General features: G+C 38.1%; 2 protein-coding genes across 2 annotated transcripts in view; both read right to left on the reverse strand.

Annotated features, from left to right (window-relative positions):
* Positions 1-5,179, reverse strand: part of LOC127620102 (adenylyl cyclase-associated protein 2-like) — a 52,152-nt gene extending 46,973 nt beyond the window's left edge. Inside the window, exon 1 of the mRNA XM_052093202.1 lies at positions 5,041-5,179. The gene's annotated coding sequence lies outside the window, so the exon portion shown is untranslated. The remainder of the gene's footprint in view (positions 1-5,040) is intronic.
* Positions 5,180-7,581: 2,402 nt separating this feature from the next.
* LOC127620198 (RNA-binding protein 24-like) lies at positions 7,582-22,027 on the reverse strand. Its single transcript, XM_052093330.1, has 4 exons — positions 21,517-22,027; positions 20,549-20,672; positions 19,991-20,045; positions 7,582-10,159 (listed from the first exon to the last, which is right to left on the reverse strand). The coding sequence occupies exons 1-4, from the start codon at positions 21,682-21,684 to the stop codon at positions 9,814-9,816; spliced, it is 693 nt and encodes a 230-aa protein (XP_051949290.1). The 5' UTR covers positions 21,685-22,027; the 3' UTR covers positions 7,582-9,813.
* Positions 22,028-23,600: the final 1,573 nt, after the last annotated feature.

Here is a 23,600-nt window from a genome sequence, read left to right on the forward strand (position 1 = left end):
AGATTTGCTTGCTTCCATTGAAACACATAAGATGCTCTTGGGAACACTTTCAAATCATGCGGGCATAACACGAATCATAAGGTTTTGCACAAACTTGTTGAGTCCATGCCAGCTTGAATGCATGCTGTCAACAGGGGCACATACCAAATACTAAGGGATTCTGAAATGTTACATTTTTCAAACAATTTGCTTAAGTTGTAATTCTTTCTGATATGTAATGAAAATAAAATTTATTAAAAAGTGAACGCAGACTGTTGAACCCCATCTGTTTGATCAAATCTAATGTTAAGTTCATGAATTCTGTCATGACTTATTATTATCATCGGTTTATGACAAACAGAGTGCAAGGAAAGACTAATGTCTATAGAGCTCACATCATCCTGCAAGCAACACTAGTCTAGCTGGATTCTAATTTGAGCACCATCACACAACACAACATCATACAATAGCACTTAGCATCTAACAGCACGCCACAACCACATGGAGGCAAGCACTGATTCATTTACCTGCACATTGGAGAGAGCAGAGATAACAAAAGAGCTGCATTTAACATGAAGTTACTAAAAGAGCAACCCTCTCTCTCTCTCTCTCTCTCTCTCTCTCTCTCTCTGACACATGTCAGCAGTAATTAATAGTGACCCAGTGTGGAAACGCTCACGTCATCTAGTTATCTCTCTAGAGAATTCTCTAGGCCCTGCCAAATGCCTGACCTGGGTCTCAGTTGGCTTTTTCAGAGGCAGAATAACCCATGAGCTTGTGACAAATTCACACAGCAGCAGAATACAGTTGTCCATCCTGTTTGGACTTGGAGTGAAAACTACAGCTCTATTCATACACAATTCAGTTGTGACAGACATTGACAACCGAATTCTATAATTGAAGCGACTCCCTTAAGGGGGTAGTTCACACAAAAATAACAATTCTGTCATCATTTACTCATCCTCATTTTGTTAGAAACCCAAATGACTCTCTTTCTTCCATGGAACACAAAAAGAGATGTTAGTCAGAATGATAGAAACATACAGCCTCAGTCACCATTCACTTTCATTGCATAATTTTTTAACACAATGAAAGTGAATAGTGACTAAAACCTTTATTCTGCCTAACTTCTCAATTTTTCAACAGAAGATAAAAAGTCATGAGGGTTTGTCGTTATTTGTGCGGTTTTATTTGGTGAAGCTAGTGACGCAAAAGATACACACTATACACATGGCTTTAAAGACCCCATGAAATCAAAATTGGACTACATTTAAGCCCGTTCTAGTTACTTTTACACAGAACTACTACTTTTCGTCGTTTTCGCACTTGAGGAACTGTCATACCTCTTAGCCATTTAGGGACTTTAGAGAGACTTTTTAGGTCCTACTCCAGGGAATGTACTTTTTGGGAGAAGAGGGACTGTGGAAGGTTCTGAAGCCTGTGATTGGTCAAACATGTATGATGCACAAAACAAAGAGAAATGCAAAGTGTAGGTAAATAGTAGGTATGAGTAAACAAACTTGTAGCTGCTAGACTGCTATGCAGAGGATTGCGCTAATTTTCCAATTCCCTTTACAGAAATAACATAAAAACTACAAAGTATCCAAAGAGTATTGCCTGTTTCACACATTAGAAGAAAAATGGTTGACATTAGATGATGTCACTACAGCGGTTCCTTTAGTGTATGTGTGTTTGTGATTGCAAGAGAGGGAAAAGCTTCTTTCAGTGTGCTGTTCCTCTTAATAGTTCTCATCTAGAAAGTTAAGGGGGGAAGTAGCGGGACTATTGGTTGGAAAGGTGCTTCCATGTGCATTTCAAATTCAGTCTTATTATTTTGGAAAAACGGTCCAAAAAAAATTTGCATTACACACTTTTTTGTCCAATCTAATTCTCTCTAAAATGAAAATGTTCCTCCCCTTGCAACCAACCAGCAAGTAGCAAATCATGGTTCTTGGCTGTGATGTAAATGAAACCTATTGGCTATTTTTTTAAAAAGGGATAAGCACTTTGATAATTCCTGCCCCAACTTCCTATTTCAATAGGAAATATGTCAATACTAGGGATGCACCGATATTAAATCTTTTGGCCAATATGATACTGACATATTTTGCATCTTAACTTATTTTGTCATTATATCACTGTTTTGCTTACGAATGCTTATAAAATTGACAAAGAGCTACAAAAGCCTTTTCACTGATCTTACAATTATAAATTTTCATTGAACATTGGATCTGTTGAACGCATAACAAGCCAAAAATGTAAAGAGAGCCACAAAGAAAGATACATACAAGATAAAAAGTATAAAAAGATACTAAATATGATAACATGATGATTAATATGAAAATTTGTATTTTGTACTTCTAAAACAGTTTTTAACTTTTTGTTTTGCAGTTTAAAATGAATCAATCAATTATGAAACATTTTTTTCTGCATTAATGTTAGAATGAGACAGAATAAAAATGTAATATTACACGTTCTTAGGAGTGCCAACCCTTCTACATATAGTAGTGTCTTAAAATTTCTGGATTGTGAAATCACAAAGTTTTTAAAATGTGTGTTACTTATTAATTATAAATAAACCTTACATTTTATTCATATCTGTGTTTTATGCTTATTATCAATATGCCGATAGTTTTCATTTGGTCAATAATTGGCCAATAAATGTTGGTAGCCGATACATTGGTGCATCACTAGTCAATACAGTAAAGAAAACTGTACCTGTCAAGCGATTTCATGGGGTAAAAATTGGTATGGTAAAAATTATTTTTAAAAAGTGACCCATTTACAATAGATTTGTCAAACTTAAAAGTAGCCTGGTGCCTAAACCCAGTGGTTTATGTGTTTGTGTTAGGTAGTCTGACATATAACCAGAAGCACAACATGATAATTACTGAACAAATAATCCAGGAGTGATGCAGATGCCTACAGTTACTAAGCACGCTTATCTATTTCTGAATATCTATTCTTGGCATCTAAATGGAGAGTAATGCTTCACCCAGATAAATGGCAGAGGGGGTGACTGGGGGCATAAGCCCATGTGGTAAAAAATAACATTTCAATGGAAATCACTCCAGAACCTGATTGTATCCTGATGGTTCCAAACCTGTATGACTTTCTTTCTTTAATGGAACACCAGAGGAGAAATGTTGAAGATTGCTGACGCTGCTCTTTTTTTCATACAATGAAAATGAATGATAACAGAGGCTGTCAGTCCCCGACATTCTGCCTAATGTCTCCTGTGTTTTACAGAAGAAAGAAAGTAATTGGGCTTTGGAACAACAATGATGTCAGAGATTTATTTTGGGGTGAACTATAACTTTGAAATAATTATTATCCCCCAAAAATCTATTACATTAACTGATATTAAAACAAAATCATTTATTTATATATATATACACAGTACTGTGCAAAAGTCTTGGGCACATAAGATATTTCACAAAAACCTTTTAAATTGGTTATTTATATCTTCAGCTTTAGTGTGTCAAAATGAAATATACATTTTAGATGCCAATCATTCCTTTTGCAAATAGAATTGAATAGAAGAACAGGGAGCCCTGCGACAGACTGCATGACACCCACAGAGCCCCCACTGAACATAGAGTCTGGGATTACATGAAGAGACGGAAGCAATTGAGACTTAAATAGATAGAAGAACTGAAGCGAATTCTCCAAGAAGCTTTGAATAACCTATCTGCCAACAACCAAAACAAACTGTGTCCAGGTGTACCTAGGAGAATTGGTGCTGTTTTAAATGCAAAAGTGGTCACACGAAATATTGATTTACCTTTTTTTAATTACTGGTCTTTGTATGACATTAATTTATAAATGAAAACTATTCATGGCATTATTTTAGAAGAAATCCTCACTATGCAACATTATTCACAAGTGCCTAAAACTTTTGCACAGTGCTGTATACACTGTTCAGCCACAATATTAAAACCACCAGCCTAATATTTTGTAGGTCCCCCTCGTGCTGCCAAAACTGCGCCAACCTGCATCTCAGAATAGCATTCTGAGATCATATTCTTCTCACCACAATTGTACAGAGTGGTTATCTGAGTTACCGTAGACTTTGTCAGTTCGAAACAGTCTAGCATTCTCTGTTGACCTCTCTCATCAAAAAGGCATTTCCATCCAAAGAACTGCCACTGATATTTTTTGTTTTTGGTACCATTCAGAGTAAACTCTAAAGACTGTTGTTTGTGAAAATCCCAGGAGATCAGCAGTTTCAAAAATACTCAAACCAGCCCGTCTGGCATCAACAATCATCCGTGCGATTATCTAATCAGCCAACCATGTGGAAGCAATGCAGTGGATAAAATCATGCAGATACGGGTCAGGAGCTTCAGTTAATGTTCACATCAACCATCAGAATAGGGCAGAAATGTGATCTCAGTCACTGTTGGCACTGTTTTGGTGGCATGAGGGGGACCTAAACAATACTAGGCAGGTGGTTTTAATGTTGTGGCTAATCAGTGTATAATATAGCCTATTTACATTTTGAAATGTATGGTAACGTTGCAGTAAACAACAATATATATATATATATATATATATATATATATATATATATATATATATATATATATATATATATTAGTTGTTTAATTCAACGTTACTGTAAATTTCAAAATGTAAGACTTGAAATACTAGGTTACTAGACAGCATCATTTAAAATGTAGTGTGTGTCTGTCACAGAGTGAAAGTAAAAAATAGCCGTGTTCGTCACCTATCCCGCAAACAGCAGACGCCTGGTCGTGCAGATAACTGACAGACACAGCAATTAGAGAAAAGATAACGCACCCTGCCCTCTGACACCAATACACCACCGAAAACACAAAACTATTCTAGTTTGCGAGAAACCATTGTTATCATTAGTGTTTTTAATTCCTGCCAGCACAGCAAATGTCTTTTCACAGACAAAAACACTCTCGTTTCAATGTGTACCTCCCACCCGCTCAGTTGAGCGCGCGACCAGACATTTATGTCTGATCATTCACACACTATTCACCTGGAATAAAATACACAACAGAAACCGAGTCATTCTAAAAGGAATATTACCTCTGAAAAGGGATCAGGGTCTTATTATCACGTTTTCTTGAGAAATATCGAGATGTAGATCAGCTATGCAGGTCTGGTCCTGGTGTCCCCGTTCTCCCCGCTGTCATTCAACTGAGCAGCCGATCAGTACGCTTCCGGGACTTCCATATTTGGCAAGGATGAATCAGAGAAAGCTGTGGTGTGGTGAAGCGAGCCAGATTGATAGAGAAGGTTTCTATGAAAGAAGTCCTGATGGAATTATACTAAAAGATTGACAATCGCATAATTCAGCAAAAATAGACATATCTGACATTGCATGTAACCTATATTAAAAGGTCTACATCTTTATTTCTAATAAAAAGCACTGTAGTGGCACCATAGTAAAGTGATTAAATGCAATGGTACTGGACATATGCTGTACTATGATTACCATTTTCACCATGGTATTTACATGGGATTTCAAGAAAGGCTACTGAAAAAAACAACATGGTACTAAAATGGAACATGTCCAAAAACACAGTAATAACAATAGACTTTTTTATATACTGTACCATGGTCCTGTACCATGATGTTTACATGGTATTCCAAGATACTTCCAGAACACTGTGGTACTACAATGGAACATGGTTGAAAAAGCATTGTATCATGTACAAAAACATGGTGATACCATAGAAATTTGGATACTTTTATTTGTTTCCCACCCCTTTTGAACAATGCATTTTCATAACTTTTTCAGTACGTCACCAATGATAACTTTTCCAGTATGTCGCCAATGATGATTATTGGATAAAAATATTGAAAACTAATTCATAGCGATATATATTGATAGAAGAGAGATTACATTGATATACATTTCCATGACTTTTACACAACTTTTTAAGATCTTATTCATTTCCATTACATTTCCAGGCCTGAAAATCACAATTTACCGATTTCCATAACTGTGGGAACCCTGGACATAACAAATATGTTTTCTTAAAGGGATAGTTCACCCAAAAATTTTAATTCTATCTTCATTTACTCATGCTCATGCCATCCCAGATGTGTATAACTTTCTTTATTCTGCTGAACGTGAATGTCGATTTTTAGAAAATATCTAAGCTTTGTAGGTCCATACAATTCAAATGGATAGGTGCCAATATTTTGAAGGTCCCAAAATCATATAACGGCAGCATAAAAATAATCCAGATGACTCCAGTGGTTTAATCCATGTCTTCAGAACTGAAATAAGTGTGGGTGAGGAACAGCTCAATATTTATACTGCTTTTATGTTCTTTTCGAGCTTACACATTTTGTTACTCATTCACTTGCATTGTATGGATCGATAGAGCTGAGATATTGTTCTAAAAATTGTTGATTGTGTTCATCAAAATAAAGAAAGTCATACTCATCTGGGATGGCATGAGGGTGAGTAAATGGTGAGAGAATCTTCATTTTGGGGGAACTATCCCTTTAAGGTGCATTAACTCCTGAATGGCTAATTATCCATACTCAACATGCCTGCACTTTTGACACACATAGAAGATTAGATTATCAAGTAATCTGCCTGTCAATTGTTATCAGTCGTCAATGTCCCCTGATTCTGCATTAACTCCTGGTGGCATTTACCTCCTGCACCTATCTTCCCACTCTCATGGCCGACGTTGGACAGGCGTCTGGTGATGTGTATTGGAAAGTTTCCACCACTGCTGTGTCACAGTGGTACTGAGACATGAGCCTGCATCAAGTTACATGACCAGGCAGAAATAGAACTTAAGAACAAGTGCCCTGTGCACAGACTCTGCTTTTTGGCATTTCTTATTAAGTAGAGAGGATTTGAATTATTAATGGAGCCCCAATTCTCCAATATGTGAAACAGAGTTTAAAAGTATACAGGTGCTGGTTTGGTTTTAAGTACATATAAAATGTGTGTGCTGTGAGTTAAACACTTAGGTTTAAAAAGTAATTCTAAACTTAAATTTAAAACTTAGCTTTTAATAACTTGCAATACGTAAAAAAAAAGGAAGAATTTCCTAAGAAAACAAAGAATGAGGTTAGCTGGTCTTTAACAGCTTCATTATTAAACTAAGCTGGTATAGAGTTTGGGGCGAGTTAAATTTGTCACCTCCCAAACAAGCATAAACAAGGTTATCATATCTGTGTGTGGCGAGGAGGGGTGACACTGCATGTTTATATTGTGGCCTGCCAAGCATATCTGCTGCTTTTTTTTACAACACCTTCATCCACCAAGCAACGCATGACAGCTTCTTTCTCACTGCAGTGAGACAACAGTAGTAAAGCTACCATCTACTGCCCCTTTAAACAAAAACCCCAGGAAATAAAACATAAGGGTTTCAACTTTTTAGAAATACACCTTATAACAATAGTTTTGAATAGGGATGACTCAATGACTCTGTGATGTAGCAATGACCCAGAACAGTGTAAACATTACACAATATAATCATTTCAATCCTTTACCTCACCTTACAGGAATCCCATGCACTGCAGTTTACAAGTACAATTGTCTCCTAATGGAATTTTCTTTACAGTTGGTGACAACAGTCCATGCAATAAACAAAGCGGTTGAGGTTTAAATATATAACCTTTTATTTCCATTTAGAGTAAATAGTGTTGAAAATCTGAAATAAGGCTTAAATACCAACAGAACGTTTGTATTTAAATAGTCAATAACACTTTACATGCCCAAATCCAGTGACAATGAAAAATGTCCTTGTTTTTGTTGTTATTCTTGTGGGGTTTCTTTTTTTTTTTTTTTTTTCATATTTTCCCTTGTAAGAAAGAGTTCAAGTATAAAACAGTGTAAAATAGCCCATCTGATGCATATTTAAAGCAATATAAGCACAGCATCCATCCTTGAAATTAATAATACATTCTAGTGTATGAAGCAGCATGTCCCATAGGTTTTGCCAGGTTTTTTTTTTTAACAGTTCTAGATATGACAAATGGAGCTTACACGCCTAGAGTAACAGGCCTGAAATAAATGTCATACAATAGGCATTAAATTAGCCAATATTTAATGTCATGTTCTAAAATTGCAAAAGGTATAGAGAAAAAAAAATAAAGAATTGTACAGTGCACATACAGAATTGTATCTTAAATAAGTTCTACACCAACATTTTTGGTTGAGTATGTCAATAATACTACAACTAAACCTACTCAATAACTTAGAATAATATGCCATGAGATGAATACATTATATCCATACAGTACCGCTTCTAAGTCTGCGATCTTAGAGCACAACATAAGTCAACTCAAAATAAATATCTTAAATAGCACGTCTTTTTTTCTTTAAATAGAATAACAAATGCAAGGCACACAAAGCACCCTCATACGCATGGGTTGGGATCCTTTTTCGCTTTAGTGCTCATTGAACTACATAGACTTTATAAACGTGTGCTGGTGCTTAGACATAGTTCTTCCTAAACATATAAAAACCAGAGATCATTTATCATTTGTGTTGACTGATAGCGGTATATTTGTATAGGGTGAAAAGCTTGCGTTAACCACCTCTCTTAACACGGTTCCTTGTCTTGATCCAGCGAGGAGTCACTCACGAGAGAGATCCATGGGAGAGGACTTGGGTGATATAAGTGTCCAAAACCTCTCTAGAAAGAGAGGGACTGTTGACGGAGCCATAGCAGGACCAGTTTCAAAATGGATCCAGGATTAAACTGTGACAGCTCAAACAAGCAACAGTGATCTTTCCAGAGCAAGCTGTTTGTGGGTGTGTATATCAGTGCCCATTTCTTCCAACACAACAGTTGCTCCCTGATTCTAGTACACTGAGCAAGACATTTTCCCTACATAGTCATTTCTTTTTGTGTATGCGTTTATGTGTCTTCCTCACCCAAAGACAGACATTAACACTTCAATTTGTGGGCAACTGCGTATATGTTAGTCCATGTGTGTTTGTAAGCATATAATACATATGTCTCAGTTTTTTCATCTTTTGTGAGTGCCTTTAAATTGTTCGATGCCCATTGTGGAGGAGCTAGAGAAAATCTCTCCTTTTCCTGCACTTTGTTTTGTCCCCTGTTGGCTTGTTTGCTTTGCATAGGTCAAAAGGTCAAGACAGGAGAAAGGGGGACATTCAGCATCAGATAATAAAAAAGGTAGTTCAGAACACATAAAACATGCTAACACTGGATCTCTCTCCATTTTGCCACAGTTAGGTTTACTATCCCTGATTGGCAGAGTTTATCTTTTCTAATTCGCTGAAAATTGCTCCATTTCCCTGATGATAAAAAAAAATGCACTTGAGAAGACAGAACAAAAACGGCCCTTCAAAAAATTAGAATAAATATATAGGTAAAGGAGCCCTAGAATCAAAACACTGTGGGACATTTCCAAGTGTCCATTGAAGAAAACGGTCACCTACATTAATGACAGCATAGGGACTAAAGGTTCCGTCTACAATGCGCCTATACCACAGTGATTAGTCGCTGCATACCTCCTTTCACAATAAATATTCTACTCTAATATTAATTATAGTAATAAAGATAACATAATAATAATGATAATAGTAAAAAGCTAGATTCCTTCCTTTTCTGCAAACTTTTTTTGTTTTGTTTTCTAATTTGATTTTAATCACAGCAAGTTGGAAAGTACTGGAGTTCCCACCTCACTAATAATCTCCACCAATTACTATCCCCCTCCCGAATTCTTTCCATCTTCATCCTTTTGCAATCAACCCACAACCAGCAATTATTTTCTTCATCATTCTTCACATCTTCATCTATTAGTAGTCGCTGGGCGTCAACCCCCCCGCATGTCTCCCATTTGCGCCATTGGTTGCTATTGCATCCGTTCTGCTTGCAGCTGCTGGGGATGGAACTGACCGAAGGCTGCAGCAGCTGCGGCTGCAGAACCCGGTGCAGTGGTGGCCAGCGGCTGCTGCATGGCGTAGCCGTAGCCGGCGGCAGCTACGTAGCCAGCTGCGGCAGGAGAGGCCGCGTAAGGGTACTGCTCGTAGGCTGCGGCTGCCGCGGCGGTTGCTGCGCTGGCATACTGAGAGTAGGCTGCACCTGTGTAGTCGATGTAAGGCGAGGATGCGGTGGCGGAGGCAGCGGTTGGCTGGATGTGAGGAATGACCATGCTGGGCTGCATGAAGGCTTGCGGGTACACGTAATGAGTGGGGATCCTGTGACACAAAGAAGTGACAATTTGTTAGTCTTGAAAACTTATGGAAGTATACAGAACAATCACAGGGCACAACCACAATGCAGCCAAGCAACCAATTTCCACAGTTCAGCAACACCACAGAAATGCCTGCTAGTGATTATTAGAGATATAAGGTTGCCAAAATAAACATCTCCCAAGAAAACCATGAGGCCCAAGAGAGTGACCTGAAACTGTGTATTCTTCTTTAGTGTCCATCTAAAAATGAAGTGTGTAATGTACTCTCATGTAGCATTATCAAACAAGAGTTGCAAAAGCAAAGTAGTTTCCCAAACACTCCCCCATCTGCCACTGGTTGGACAAACACAAACTTGAATGGTTTACTTGGTTTTCTCTAAATTAAAGATTGAGTGAGTAGCTTTTCCGATGTTAAAATACTTTCTCCTATCCCAGCTTAACCTCCTGAGGAAAGAGCATGGCTGCTGTGTGCATTTTAAAGTTCCCTTTTTGATTTGTAACTAGTAGAACCTAATAAACATGCAAAAAAGAAATTTCTCAAGAGCAAATAGTTTTCCTAAATATGTATGCCACATATGTGACAGAGGGACTACATTGTGAAATTGTAAATAATATCAAGCTATATAGCTTTATCAAATAGTTTATTATGTTTCCAGGAGTGTTGGTTATCCTTGTTTTCGAGATGTTACATACATTACGTCGGAAATTAGCATAATTATAAATTTATTCATTTTAAATTCTGAATCATTGTACTAATTACCATGGTCCCATGTCTGCCAAACATGTTGAGTGATCCAAACATTATCTACAGCCTGGCATTTAAAAAAAAAACCTTGTTTGGTTTCCTAATTCTGTTTAGTGGCAGGATGGGGCAAATAAATTACACACTTCAGCTTTAAGCTGGGATAAGAGAAAGAAGCCTATTATTTTTTACATTGGAAAAATTACACCAGCTTTCAATAGATAAAAAGTTGATTGAATAATTGAAAACTAATTGAGAAGCACCAGCATTTGTGGCTGAAGCCTTGCTAAAAGTCACATGTATACAGCACCCTGGTGCTTGTTCTGTGAACGGGGGAAGTTAAGACCCAGGAGAGGTAGAGAGGAGATGAGGGGAGCATTGTGAAAATGTCAGGGCTACTTTGACAGCTGGACAGTTTTCAAAAAGAGACGCTGCTGGCTGTTTCCCCCTCCACACTTAGACAATGAGCCTGAGGCAGGACAGCGTACACAGAAGGGAGTTTTGATTAAATAAGCAATCAGGAACAATGCACCCATTCTGCCTTTCATTACAAACCCCACTGCACTTTCAGAGCGGTTTACACGTTCACTGTCTGCACTAAACGAACTGGTGAGAACTTTTAAAATTGGTTCAAGGGATGATGCGATGAATTCAATGACCTCCAAGTTGCTAAACATGATGTAATAAGACTATACAACATCAGGACTAAATTATTTGTGAGAACTGGGCGTGAGAGATCATCATCAACAATTCCCCTGAGAATTGAATCATAAAGTGCTTATGATGCCATTTTTTACAGGGAGAGTTCACCCAAAAATGAAGTCTGACTTGATGAAAGACAAAGGGAAATCTCTAGCAGAATGTCCAATCTGCTTCACCATCGCTGTCAATGAAAGTGAATGGTGACCAGGTTTAGACAATCCATTAAATACCTCCATTTGTGTCCCACCGAAGAAATTCAAAACAAGTTTGGAATGATACGAGGCTAAATGAAGATGTAAACTTTTGTAAAAGTTTTTCTTTTTTAGGTGAACTATCCCTTTAAGAAACAGAAACATTTAAAAACCATCTACTTTACAGCTGGTTTGCAAATAATTAAGGAAGACCTCAAGTCAAACCCTAACCACCCCAAACAAACTTCAAAAGCCCTGTCCCAAATAAAAAATAAATAAAAAAAAAGCAGAAAATAGGCATCAAGAAAAGAGGGCAACAATACATATTACCAACATCAACTAAACACAACCGCTCACATAATGCCATAAATGAGAGGGATGATATAAAACCTTCCAGTGTTTTCTCACTCTGGTCAAAGGGCAAAGATGTTCGAAATGTTTCATAGATGTCTTGACAGCCTGAGGTAACAGCAGGGATTGTGTTAATATAGACTACCACAGTAATAAATACACAAAATATATCACACACACAAAATTCCCAAGATATTAAAAAGTGGTTGCAAAAATGTCCCCTCATGAGACTGATAAAGTCTTCATGAAACATTTTAATCTTTTGGTAGGAGATCCCTCAGACCTCATTACTTTGACTGTCTCTGGGCACCCAATGTCCTCATCCCTACCCAGTTTTGAAGAGACTATTTTGACTGTTTATAAATTTCCATTTGTTTCACAAAGTACTATTGCTACCAATGTGGCAAGTTATAAACACTATAAAAATATATACAAATATACATTTCATAGCCATATGACAGTATAAATTACATACTATTATCAGGACCTTTGCTGGGAAAAAAAATTGAGACCAGACTTCTTGGAAATTTAATTGAATACCCCTGCTCTATCTCATCACCACAACATATATCGTCATATTGCCCAGCCCTAGATAAGCATACACATTAAATCTACTTTTAAATTATATATATATATATATATATATATATACAGTGAGGAAAATAAGTATTTGAACACCCTGCTATTTTGCAAGTTCTCCCACTTGGAAATCATGGAGGCGTCTGAAATTGTCATCGTAGGTGCATGTCCACTGTGAGAGACATAATCTAAAAAAAAAAAAAATCCAGAAATCACAATATATGATTTTTTTAACTATTTATTTGTATGATACAGCTGCAAATAAGTATTTGAACACCTGTCTATCAGCTAGAATTCTGACCCTCAAAGACCTGTTAGTCTGCCTTTAAAATGTCCACCTCTACTCCATTTATTATCCTAAATTAGATGCACCTGTTTGAGGTCGTTAGCTGCATAAAGACACCTGTCCACCCCATACAATCAGTAAGAATCCAACTACTAACATGACCAAGACCAAAGAGCTGTCCAAAGACACTAGAGACAAAATTGTACACCTCCACAAGGCTGGAAAGGGCTACGGGGAAATAGCCAAGCAGCTTGGTGAAAAAAGGTTCACTGTTGGAGCAATCATTAGAAAATGGAAGAAGCTAAACATGACTGTCAATCTCCCTTGGACTGGGGCTCCATGCAAGATCTCACCTCGTGGGGTCTCAATGATCCTAAGAAAGGTGAGAAATCAGCTCAGAACTACACGGGAGGAGCTGGTCAATGACCTGAAAAGAGCTGGGACCACCGTTTCCAAGGTTACTGTTGGTAATACACTAAGACGTCATGGTTTGAAATCATGCATGGCACGGAAGGTTCCCCTGCTTAAACCAGCACATGTCAAGGCCCGTCTTAAGTTTGCCAATGACCATTTGGATGATCCAGAGGAGTCATGGGAGAAAGTCATGTGGTCAGATGAGACCAAAATAGAACTTTTTGGTCATAATTCCACTAACCGTGTTTGGAGGAAGAAGAATGATGAGTACATCCCAAGAACACCATCCCTACTGTGAAGCATGGGGGTGGTAGCATCATGCTTTGGGGGTGTTTTTCTGCACATGGGACAGGGCTGACTGCACTGTATTAAGGAGAGGATGACCGGGGCCATGTATTGCGAGATTTTGGGGAACAACCTCCTTCCCTCAGTTAGAGCATTGAAGATGGGTCGAGGCTGGGTCTTCCAACATGACAATGACCCGAAGCACACAGCCAGGATAACCAAGGAGTGGCTCTGTAAGAAGCATATCAAGGTTCTGGTGTGGCCTAGCCAGTCTCCAGACCTAAACCCAATAGAGAATCTTTGGAGGGAGCTCAAACTCCGTGTTTCTCAGTGACAGCCCAGAAACCTGACTGATCTAGAGAAGATCTGTGTGGAGGAGTGGGCCAAAATCCCTCCTGCAGTGTGTGCAAACCTGGTGAAAAACTACAAGGAAACGTTTGACCTCTGTAATTGCAAACAAAGGCTACTGTACCAAATATTAACATTGATTTTCTCAGGTGTTCAAATACTTATTTGCAGCTGTATCATACAAATAAATAGTTAAAAAATCATACATTGTGATTTCTGGATTTTTTTTTTTATTATGTCTCTCACAGTGGACATGCACCTACGATGACCATTTCAGACCCCTCCATGATTTCTAAGTGGGAGAACTTGCAAAATAGCAGGGTGTTCAAATACTTATTTTCCTCACTGTATATATATATATATATATATATATATATATATATATATATATAAAAACTATTACAGGAAAAGTTAGTAGCAAACTTTTAAATGTCTGGCTAAGAAACGTAGCCCAAGATTAGGCTGGTCTGTTGTTATTCAACTTGCAGTGGAATTCACAATACAGAACAAGCAGTCACAGAAATCTTGTGCAACTACTTTAGTGTTAAATAAAGTGCAGCTAACTCAAGAACAGAGTCTATGTGGCCCTTTGAGTGCAAGTGACTGAGAGGGCTGCACTCATCTATGTCATTCCAAACAAGAGTTAGCGTCATGAAGGAACATTTCCCCTTCTATATTTTGTCTATCTATTTTTCTGTCTTGCACATTTGGGGTCTCTACATTTTGATGCCATCTCTTCCTAAGCTACAACCCCATTCTGTTCTATAGTGTCAGCATGAAATAATAAGCACTTTAAAACAAGCATACTATGCTCTTGATTGTTTACATTAGCCACATGGCTCTGAGCCAATACTGACTGGGTGACTTGGGAAACACTAGATGATTTATGTATTAGCTTTAGATCATAAACTCAACAGAACCTGCCCTCATGTAAAACTGGAGATCATTTCTCTCAAATATGGATTAAAAATAATTTGTTACTGTGCAGCACAACAGTTTCCATAAATAAACTTGCTTCTCTAACTAGTCCACTGATGCCCTACAATTTGAGATTCACTTCTAAATTAAGGTCAACTTCAGACTTGTGTTACATAGAAACAAATGTAGACTTTTGTTGTCATCCATGGATAACTAAGCTTTACAATCAGGAGCCGAGATGCTATTCTACAGATAGTGACTATGATTACATGGACACCAGAAAGCGGCTTGTTGTGAGAAAGCAGGTTCTTGCGAGAAAGCAGCATTCTGGATTAAATGCACTGTATAAGCGGTGTACACTTTACTCACATATACATGTGGCTCTGTAATTAAGCAGCTTTCTCAACAGCAACATATTTCCCCGCAACGTTTGTAGAAATAACACTATTTTATTCCTCGTTGCTTCTCTTTTTTTTCCAGACATTCCAGAGTAGTTACTGTGTTTGTTAGAGACCTGCAGCAGAATTCTGCTGCAATAGTAGGGTTCCATCTTATGTAAGACTCATGGATTCCCCCAATGTACAAGCCCATTTAAAGTATGCGAACTTGAGGGACCACGGACATTTCACATTGGTGTGTATAAATGGGTAAAGTTTAGAGTGTATGTGTTTTTCTCAAGAAAGTATTGAATTCTTTCCACTTTGTTGACTTGTTGTTGGGCTCCATCCTTTGATGTTTGTTATCTGGTCTGTTAACACACATGGCACTCCTCAAAAACCTGTTAGAACTCCACTTGTGTGTTTACATGTCACATAAGCTGCGTTCTCTGGGAGAAACCTGGGTGGATTAAACTGCTTTCTCTTAATCCCTTAAACACAGTGAAGAAATCAGCATTCTTGTTTACATGACTTTACAGAACTTTTCTATTCATAAGTGCAGGTAAATGTGGTCCGTGAGTGTTTACATGCACAATCTTACACCGATAATGCTTAATATGTAGACAACGCATAAGGTCATGTAAAAGCCTTAAACAGATTTCATTTACAGGTAAGGTCTTAAACCAATTAAGCATACATCGATCAGCACACGTAGATTTTGTTGTGTGAACGTCTGTTCATGTTTTGACAAAAGCAGTGAATAACCCTATGATTTCAAATCTCATGTAAAAGCAGTTTTCTGGCATGGTCAGATTTTCTTAATTAGCAGATTTTAGGTCATTATAAACGTACTGATGTTAATGTAAACATGCATATTAGGCTTTCTATTCAAACTACATTTTAGTGAAAGCCTGTCACCAACTGAATGGGTTCTCTTTAAAAGTATAACAGAATTATGCATGATGATTTCAAATAGTCATTGATGAGCTCATGGGAAACTCGTGTCTACAAAAGGGAGTTGTAAAACAGTCATGACTTGCAAATTTCACAGCTGACCCACAAATTAAACAGTCCCAATTTGAATACTGGCACTGCATTGCACACGTCCTCCCAACCCCACTCCTAGCGGCAGACCCCTTACGTTAAGCAACAAGGGCAATTTGGCTAAACAAATTAGGAAACGTGTGTTTTTGTAGGCTAACATTAAAATGGAAGTCAGGGGCCTTACTGGTAAGTTTACATTGCATGCACCAAGGGCCGCAACTTTGTGGCAATCTTGAGTCTTTTTGTACGCTTGTGATGTATTATTCCTCTTTTGTAAGTCGCTTTGGATAAAAGCGTATGTCAAATGTCTACATGTAAATGAACGTCACTCGGTAACTGCTCCATGGTTAAAGTTTGATGCCCCAATTCAATTGACTCATGGCTTCCTTCCACCTCGTGAGAGGTACCATATCAGTGCCAATGGGGCACATGTTGGGCTTTGTTGAGTTTATCTCAAAGCTAAATGTCAGGAACAGCCCAGCCCCCAAAGCTAAGAGGGAGAATGTGTGACAGTGAATGCAACAAGAGAGCGAGCGAGAAAGAGAACGTAAAATAGCAAGAGAAGGCTTCGTGCGACTGCAGTGTCAGCACTACAGCATTTGTGCAAAACAATGGTGAAGCTTGTTTTCCTTAACGCCGCACAGGGCCATGTGACCAAGGCTCGCTCAGGGGGCTGTGGCATCTAGACATTTATTTGTCACAGCAGAGGGCTCACAACCCTGCAAACACATACATACATATAACAAACACACACACTTACACAAAAATACACACTCTCACCCACACACATATGCAGTGGAATCTTCCGCAGATTAAATTATGACACTGCATGACTGCCAAAAATGTGTTATGCCAGTTGATTGTACAGTAGATTGTCCAGTTGCCTCAGGGAAATGTTGTTTATATGTCTTTTTGCCTTGATTTTAGCAATAAATGTTAAGTTATTTAATGTCACATCTACCAGTAAATGGCACCATTTGGTGGGTCTCTCCATAAAAGCACCAAACAATGGCATTATATCACAGTGAATTCAGTTGCAACATAAAATGGTGTTGACAGGTAAACACTTAATTCACTCATTAACTTTTTACGTAACGGTCATTAATTCATAAGTGGAATAAAAGGACCTAAATTCATTTTCAACCATTAGACCACAGAACAACTATGCCTAATTATTAAGGCATAAATAATCATAAAAATACTCATTATAAAACAAATAATACTAATAATAAATAAAATGTGTGATGCAAGAAACTGCTGCAGCACACATTTCACCCAATTTCACATTGTGGATGTTGCATTTTGTGAATTAAGCCATTTTTTAACAACTAAGAATAATTACCACATATCCTGTCCGTGCACGGCTAATCCAGATACAAAAGGAAAACATTATAAGGAGCTAAAAAGAACATTTCCCAGTTGTTTCCAAGTCTTCACTCAATTATTGTTAGATATTATGCATTAATACAAACTTGATGCTGCAGGGTTTTGACTGAGAAGCAGATCTGTAATTAAAATGATCCTTAACTGTTAATTAACTGTATTGTTATTATTTCTATGCTGATAAATCCACCACACAGGGGAAAAAACATTGCTTATTTTTTACTAATTTTGGTGAGATATGGCAACACTGCAATTGGTATCGCCACACACCTCACTGAGATCGAGAACCACAGTATAGCGACCATGAGGAGGTTAACCCAACTGACTCTAGCCACCCTAGCAACCAGGCCAATTGGTTACTTAGAAAGCCTGACTGGAGTTACTCAGCACGCCCTGGATTTGAACTTGCGACTCCAGGTGTGGTAGTCAGCGTCTTTACTTGCTGAGCTACCCAGGCCCCCTCAGACACTATTTTCCATGTACAGTATACATCCTTTGTTTTTGTTGTGGTTTCCAAATACATCTCCAGTTGTTTAGCGGTGAATAAATCTTCTTGCCCTTCTTATTGACTGCAATGGCTCAAATGTGAGTATTGCCACCTTGTGGACCCATTAATTAGTGCAAATTATTTCAGGCGCATGCGCATTCAAAGACATGTGGTTGCTGCGCACATTCAGTGCTCAAACACTCTGCTGATGATGAAATTTGTGTCACGCTTCTGACCGAAGCATACTTTGGGGCTTAAGGCAACAATGTGTGTGGTCATGTAAATGCTTTAAAAAAAAATCCTATATTAGGGTAATGTCATAAACAGTTTAAGAATGAACCGATCAGCATATGTAGATTTGTGTCCATTACCCCAATTTCGCTCTGCATGTAAACATCTTTATCTTATTCACTTCATAAGTGTTGTACACCATGACGTTTTGACTTTAAAAACAGAGAATGGTTTAATAATTTCAAATCAGGCAAATGCCCTTTTCTTATGTTGCCGTAATTTTTTGGTAGTTATCAGTGGATTGGCGTGCATGTAAACGCATTCATTGTCGGTTGAGCTCTAGATTTGGACCTACATGAAAAGGTTACATTTTCTGATTTGTATTTGGAATCCATAAAGAAAAGGACAACAGGCGATTTACAAGGATATCATGACTGAGAGAGAAAGTGCAGGACTCTAGATACTCAGGGTCCACTGCCGGATGCCTTATAGGGCTAGAATAGAGAGAGATGACAGCAGAGAGAAGGAGAGAGAGAGAGCTGAAAAAGAAAGAAGTGAAGAGACACAATGGAGATGGGAGGGAACGGTAAAGTGCGAGTATGTGTCATAGTCTCGGTGGTGTGAGTGTGACAGAACTCTCAATCAGTGAGCAAAATAAAACCGAAACGTGCAAGTTTGTAGTCGGGCTGATGGGTTGGCGTGAAGAGGGGTTCAACAACGGCACACAAAACAAATGGCACTCACTCCAATAACAAGACACCAGAAAACACAACAAAAAGTGAAAAATAATATACAAAAAAAAAATTATCAAAAACACAAGCTCCAGCGATTAAAAACGTGAGAAAAATAAAATAAAGCAAAGTAAAAATCACACTTTGCTCCGTGGCAAAGTCATCACTCCTCCACAACACTGAAATCCAGCACCCCAAAACCAGCCTTTTCCATTAAATTAAAAAGCACACAGTTAAGCTACTAAAACCACTTCATAACGCACACACAGCTCTATGTACTATTAAAAGTGAAAGTCCAAACCAAAATAAAACCAACATACATGCATCTGTAATCACCATTTTGAGCTTGTTTTGTGTGTTTGAGTCTACAGGTACTGTAGCTACTGATCTGCACAAAGCTCTCACAGCTATTCCTCAAACCACCAGTTATCTTAACCCAAAACGAGCCTGTCGGACCAGAGAAAGATAGATAACATTGAGTCAGGCTATAGTGTTCAGTGTAATGGTTCAGCTTACACTCACGCATGCACACACATCCATCCAATTATATTATATTAATGTATTGAATTAGGTCTGAAATTGTGATTAAGCATTGAATGTCATGTCTTGTTCTACATTATCGGAGTACAAATTATTGAATAATTGGAAAGAACAAGCATGACACATTAAAGTATCTAAGGGGATTTCACAAACTGGACCTAAAACTATTGTGATAAATAAAACATTCAGTCTGTTTTGGGAAGTTTTAGGTGTTGCTGACACTTACCCATATGGTCTTTGGATGAAAGCAGGGTGAATCTGAGGGACACCAAAGGTAAAACCTGCACACAATGCATGAGAATACATTAAAAGCATGTTAATATAACTCTTTCCCCCCTTATCTAAAACCACCCACCAAAAGATGGCAGTAAGTAATTGATGGTAAACACTCCTAATCTTTCGTGATGGAGCTATTGAATATTTTGTGATGTATTGGCACTTTATTATCCCATGGTGTAGAATACATGAACTACAATAGCTTATGGTTAATCATATAATTACACAGATCATTCCTCATTTATCATATATTATGCCACAAACTTTCTTTGCATGTAAAAACAAAAAACTGCACTATGGAAAAATGTATGTGTCCTTGTTGAAACAAACCATTTGGAAATGTCTCTGCAGTTTGCCACTCAAATTGAACCCTGTGGGTTTTATTGAGAGTCACTGTGACAATATTTATGGATTGTAAACAGCCACAGCATTGGTAACCAATGGTTTCCACTGATGATTATGCTCTTTATATGTCGTCGCTCTGCATAGCAACACACAGTAGCCTTACCTGGCTGCATCACCCGTGGCTTGGCTCCCAGATAAGCCAGGTTAACGTTGGCCTTCCTGCCATCGATGATGGGGTTGGGGTCCTTACAAGCTCTGTCTGCGGAAGAGCGGTCTGCCATAGTCACCTATACACATACAGAGGTGTTCCGTATGAGACATAAACATCAGCCAATGTAACAAATCCTCTAAAAACTAGAAGGATAATCGCATCAACAGTTAAAGTTGAACTGATCTTGAAATATCTGGTGACATACTGTAAACACAAAAGCAAGGTCCACTCTTTTTAGCACTGAGCTTGCAGCCTAAAATCACTGTAGAAGGACCCAATCCTCATGACACCTGACCCAAACAACGCTTTAAACCCAAAGTTTTAGAATGCCTATACATTCTTAGATGTCTGACAGACGAAAATCGTTAATAACAGAATTTACTCAAATCTTTTCTACACCATCGTGTATGTCTAATAATCAGGCTACACCAGACATCATTAATGTGTTGTGAAGTCAGTTGGGAGTCCCTTATTTCGGCTTTGTGGATTGTCAAAACTTTTCAAGTTGGCTTGTTTACTCTGTCACTGTGGAACTCTTAGCAGGTTATACTAGTCATACTCGACAGCTGAGACAACATATGGGCCTGTAAGTAGTCGTTCACACCGTCCGAACCGTTTTACAATTGTTTTCCTATGTAAACATGCGCTCGACGGACGTCTTTGACCGTTGCGCAATTTATTGTTGTTTTTTCAGACACCTCCGTAATGTCATGCGTTGCATCTGGCTTTTTATGCGCATAACCTAAATGCAAAAGCGCTTATGAAACATTTCTAACTATCGATCTGGCATGTTGCCGTTTTAATTTGTTGTGTCATGCTGTCACACAGCCCTGGTGCATGTCCAAACGACTGCCTCAACTTGACAGTTTCTATCTAACTGCATATATTCCAAGAGGAATTAGGAAAATGGGAATACTTACAAATCCATAACCCCTGGACTTCCCAGTCTGCCTGTCGGTAATCACCACAGCCTCCTCAATTTCACCAAACACTTCAAAATATTTCCTTAGACTGGAATCCGTCGTATGGTACGGAAGACCGCCGACAAATATCTTGGTGTAAGTGGTGTCCTTTTGGGTGGTATGCATCCTTACAAAAATGCTCAAGTGCAAAATATATATATATATATATATGTATGTATGTATATATATATATATATATAAAACAACTAGCAAACGTAGTGCAAAGTTTTAGGCTTGATTATAAACTGTATCGCTCCTTTAATGGTCGGTTAAAATGTTCACGAGACGCGCGCGCGAAGTTACAAAAAGTCGATTTCCGAGTCCGAGGAATATAAAAAGCGCATTAGATGTGTTTAATGTAAGAGGTAGATTAATTTGCCCTCCCTTGGTAAATCATGTGGAGCGGATTGAGCCAAGGATCATCAGGTGGGTCGAGCTCTTCCTAACTGACGTGATTTCTAAAAAGTGCGTGTGTCCCATTCCTAAAAGCACCCGGTTAACCACACCCAGATCACTTTTGAGGGAGGTACGAGCCATGCATTACCACACGCCCACTGCACGCGCGGAAAAACAGCTGAACATCGGCGCGCACAACGGGCATCTGTGCGCCTTTGTTGAAAAACTAGAAATATTTCATACAGTTGTTGTCTCTGTAAATTCATGCAAATGTGTGTGTGTATCAGTTTGTTTGCGTATATGTGTGTGTGATATACAGCGGCAAACATAGAAATACAAATAAACAACCCAAAACGGCACAGCTTATTTTATTTTCTAATAGAATAATGTGGTGTAATTTTAAGCACAAACAAAACATCAGGCTTCGTTATGCTTAGATAACCACACAGGCCAGCCCAGCATATCTTATCAGTCAGATCTTGTCCGTTAGGATAGCTTGGCAGGTGGTGGTGAGGTGAAAGAGTTCTTCAGGTGAGGGCTCTGGTGTGCGTGTTACAAACAGAGGAATATACACTGATGTGCTTGAGGACGGACGCTTTTTAAATGCTGTTTCATTGAAACTAAAAACAGAGAGAGTGTCTGGACATGTTTCCAAAGTCTTTCACTGCGTCTCTGGATCAGTGTGTGCGTGCGTAAAAGCGCACATTTTGTCTAGTCAACATATGTTTTGTGAGCATGTGGGTGTTTGACAAATAAAAAGGAAAGTTGTTTTTCCAATTTCAAAATTACAAACAAAGATTTCTGTAACTGGCGACCATTTAAGTATTTCACCATTTTAATAACTTTTTCAGTCCTGCATGTGACAAATTCACCTTTAGATGTAGACAACAAAAAAAAGTAATTAAGCAATTCATTCTAAAACACTGTAATAAGATTACTTGGTCAGAAAAGTAATCACGTTACTAATTATGGAACAACAGGGCTTACAGCTTCCCCGGGGTAAAAGGCACTTTCTCCCGAAACATCAAACCACAGTACTTTCTTTAACACCTGTTTGTCACTATGCACTGCAAAAACAATTCCTGATCCATGAGATTATTACATGCAATGTCTTAAGTTTGATTTTGATATAATTTGATCTCATATTTAATCATTTAAAATGTCATTTTCATTTTTGCTCAAGGTGTTTAAATAAAACGTTTTTTAATATCTGTTTAGTAAGTTGAAAGATAGTTTTAATAAATCTTCCATTATTCATTTTCAAACAAATGATGTTGCTCCATAATTATTCAATAAAAATACATTTATTTTTTTAAACTTGATACACTTTGTGGCTGAAAAAAAATCCTTAAGGTGTGCCTTAAGGCCCATTGTACCCTACTTTATAAAACACTTTACAGAACTTTTTTGTTTTACAAATTCAAAATAATGTCTCAATTTCCTCCTTAATTTTCATACATTCTTCAGCTGTCAAAGAAACACAAATGGATGTACACTCACTAAAAACTTTATTAGGAACACTATGGTCCTAACAACGTTCCTGACGTGGTTGTTGTACCCCATCCACCTCAAGGTTCGACGAGTTGTGGATTCTGAGATGCTATTCTTCTCACCACAACTGTATAGAGTGATAATCTGAGTTACCA

This window comes from Xyrauchen texanus, chromosome 26, assembly GCF_025860055.1.
Source record: "Xyrauchen texanus isolate HMW12.3.18 chromosome 26, RBS_HiC_50CHRs, whole genome shotgun sequence".
Taxonomy (NCBI): domain Eukaryota; kingdom Metazoa; phylum Chordata; class Actinopteri; order Cypriniformes; family Catostomidae; genus Xyrauchen; species Xyrauchen texanus.